At 38.9% G+C, this 3,084-nt stretch overlaps 1 protein-coding gene across 1 annotated transcript; it reads right to left on the bottom strand.

Annotated features, from left to right (window-relative positions):
• Window positions 1-601: 601 nt before the first annotated feature.
• On the bottom strand, window positions 602-1,561 carry LOC140860807 (uncharacterized). The gene has a single exon (XM_073263813.1). It carries the CDS (start codon window positions 1,559-1,561, stop codon window positions 602-604), a length of 960 nt encoding a protein of 319 aa, XP_073119914.1.
• Between the last annotated feature and the right edge of the window lie 1,523 nt (window positions 1,562-3,084).

Here is a 3,084-nt window from a genome sequence, read left to right as displayed (position 1 = left end):
TTGTTTTAAATACTGAAAATTTGGATGGCCTAAACGACAATGCCATAACATAATCTCACTGTCTTGAGAAGCAGAAATCGAGTTAAAACAGGTCTTAAGGTCTTGTTTGACGAAGATTGATCCAGCGTTGAAAATATAGAGGCCATTGTCCTGTCTAGCATTGCCAATCATCTTCTCCGAGGCTAAATCCTGAAATTCGCAATGAGAGGACAAAAACACAGCACGACAGTTAAGGTCAGAGGTTAGTTTGCTGACAGATAACAGATTATATGATAAATGGGGAACATGCAAGACATCTCTAAGGACAAGGACAAGGAGAAACCACAACAGTTCCTTTCCCTGCAATAGTAGCGAAGGAACCATTAGCAATTTTAACCTTTTGATTCCATGCGCTCGGTGTATATGAAGAGAAAAGTTGTGATATGCCTGAATCTAATATCCAGGAACCATTAGAGTTTGTGCTGGAAATAGAAGCTATAGGGAGTATACCTGTCTGAGCTACAGAGCAAGAAGATTTGGAATTTCCAACAGTGTGAGATTGAAGCAATTTATACAGGTGCTCTATTTGATCCTTTGTGAAAGGAAGAGATTCAGAGGTTGATTATTGCTGTCCAGAGTCAATGCCACTTGTTTGAAGGGCCTGAACACCACCATTAGTAGCTTTATAGCTGCTGCCTGACTTTTTCTTATAATTTGCTGGTTTACCATGGATTTTCCAGCATGTCTCCACCGTGTGCCACGGCTTGTGGCACCTTTCACACCAGATTTTTGGCTTATCTCCTTCAAAACTGGTCCCTTTGGCGACAAGGGCAGATCCCTCTCTATCCACTATCTTGGGTTCTTCATTTCCTTTCAGCATCACTTGGCGCCGAGCCTCCTCTCGACGGGCATCTGAAAAAACTTCTCGAATGGAAGGAAGAGGTTTTCTTCCAAGTATCCGTCCCCGAACTTCATCAAGCTCCTTATTTAAGCCTGTCAAAAACACAAACACCCTGCTTCTTTCTACCTTCTTTGTATATCGAATACTATCATTGGTGTTTTCCCATTTCTCTTCTTCAAACAAATCGAGTTCCTGCCATACAGTCATCATTTCATTGTAGTAGGCAGTGACATCTCGGTTGCCTTGCTGCATTCTCCACATTCGAATATTTAATTCAAACAGTTGAGAATGGTTCTCCATATCTGAGTACGTTTCTTTGACAGCTTCTGATAAATCACGGGCTGTTGATAAGAACATGAAAGGCTTGCCAATGATCGGTCCCATCGAGTTAATAAACCAAGCAGTCACCAAAGAATTTTCCGAGAGCCATTGTTTGTATTTCGGATCATTCGAAGCTGGTGGCTTTATTTCTCCATTCAAATTTCCGAGTTTCCCTTTACCATCTATCACCAAGCACACGGATTGGGCCCATTCAAGGTAATTTTTCCCATTAAATCTGTGTATGGTGATTTGGAGGGAATCGGACATGGCAATGTTTTGATTTGGTCGGTTTCCTCCTTCCAAGGATGGTGCACTGTCACTAGGGTTTGACCCAGACAATTTTGAGTCTGTGCCGACCATAGCGGCTTTGAAATTCATGACCGAGAGCCGGTCTCTGATACCATGTAAATATTGCACCGAGAGAAATGAGAAGAACTGAAATCTTTATTTTCATATATCAAACCATACTCAATACACGGTTAAATAGAAGAAAGAGTATAAGGTCAAATCTCACACAATAAGGAAATATCCTAATCCTAATAATTACCTTCCTAAATTTAATGTAAACAAATAAAGTCATAACATATTTAATCAAATCAAATCAGGCCTAATATATCGACAATAACACCCAGGTAAAATCTTTCCTAAGAATTAAGAAATAAGATTGAATCTAAACCTGAGAAAACTAGGTTATTAAGATGACAACCATTATGTCAAAATTATATTTTTGATATTATTATTATTAAATCTCGTGAAAATATTCTTGCATATTTCTTAACAAGAGATGGAAGGCAGTGACGTGGATTCCATCATGAAAATGCAGAGGCATCTCAGAGAACACCTTGGGTTGCTTCAAACCGAGTTCAACCAGTTAGCCATTAATGCTGAAATGGCCGGCAGGTTACAACAAGCTGATCAGATCAAAGTATCTAATCGAATTACAGGATGTATGCAAGCTCAAACCCAACTATGGGTTGCTATTCAAGGGCCAATCGTGAAGGATATAAAGAAACCATTGGTTTCTCATAAACAAGATATGTTAAAACCATTGGTTTTACAAGAACAAGAAATACAACCACCAGTTTTGAAACAAGATGTTGAGGAATCTAGAACTCAAGAAACAAGTACTAATCTATCATCAGCCTTTGATGATCTAGATGAAGCAACAATTGATGAAGATAACTCATCAAGTCAACCCTCTGCCTCTGGGGTAAAAGAGGAAGAGATTAATCTTAGGCCCAACACAGACAAGGGAAAATCTAATATTGATACTAACCAAGCTATTATTTATCAATTTCAGGTTTATCAACAGAGGTGGGATAAGTACAAGAAGTGAAATTAACCCTAACACTTGCAGGGTTGATGTTGCAGGGATATATCCAAGGGTTTGGCTAAAAAATAATGTCAACCCTAAGGATGTAAAGCTATGGTATGAATTTGGGGCTTTAGCCTCAGTTTATACAACTTCACCAAGCTTCCAGAAGATATCACAGCTACCAAAATGGATTCAGGAAGCAGTCCAAGAAACATGGGCAAATAACGACCATTTGTCCAGAGGAGATGTGCTCGAATTATAATTCTTCAGTGCAGTTTCAGAACCAACAGGGAAAGGATCACACGAGCCCTTTCATTTCATTAAGCTAAGGAGACCTGACATGAATAATCAAAGATTCATCAAGGATCCTATATCTGAAGAAATACCATTAGTGTCCACTTTGGGAGAAAATGAAATTTCAACCAGAAGGGCATGAGGTATTTGGTTTTGTCTCACCGAGATGGACAATGTCAAGTTTTCGTTCAAATTTTATCAGAATTATGCGAATGGATAATTCTCATTGAACACAATGACAAAAAAAACTACGGCTTTTGCCAAAGAACTCTTT

This window comes from Henckelia pumila, chromosome 4 (assembly GCF_033568475.1).
Source record: "Henckelia pumila isolate YLH828 chromosome 4, ASM3356847v2, whole genome shotgun sequence".
Classification (NCBI taxonomy): domain Eukaryota; kingdom Viridiplantae; phylum Streptophyta; class Magnoliopsida; order Lamiales; family Gesneriaceae; genus Henckelia; species Henckelia pumila.
Note: the sequence above shows the minus strand (reverse complement) of the source record. Positions and strands in the feature narration are given on the sequence as shown.

Coding starts and splice junctions, on each gene's coding strand:
- LOC140860807 (XM_073263813.1), bottom strand. CDS start 1,561: ATGGTCGGCACAGACTCAAAATTGTCTGGGTCAAACCCTAGTGACAGT.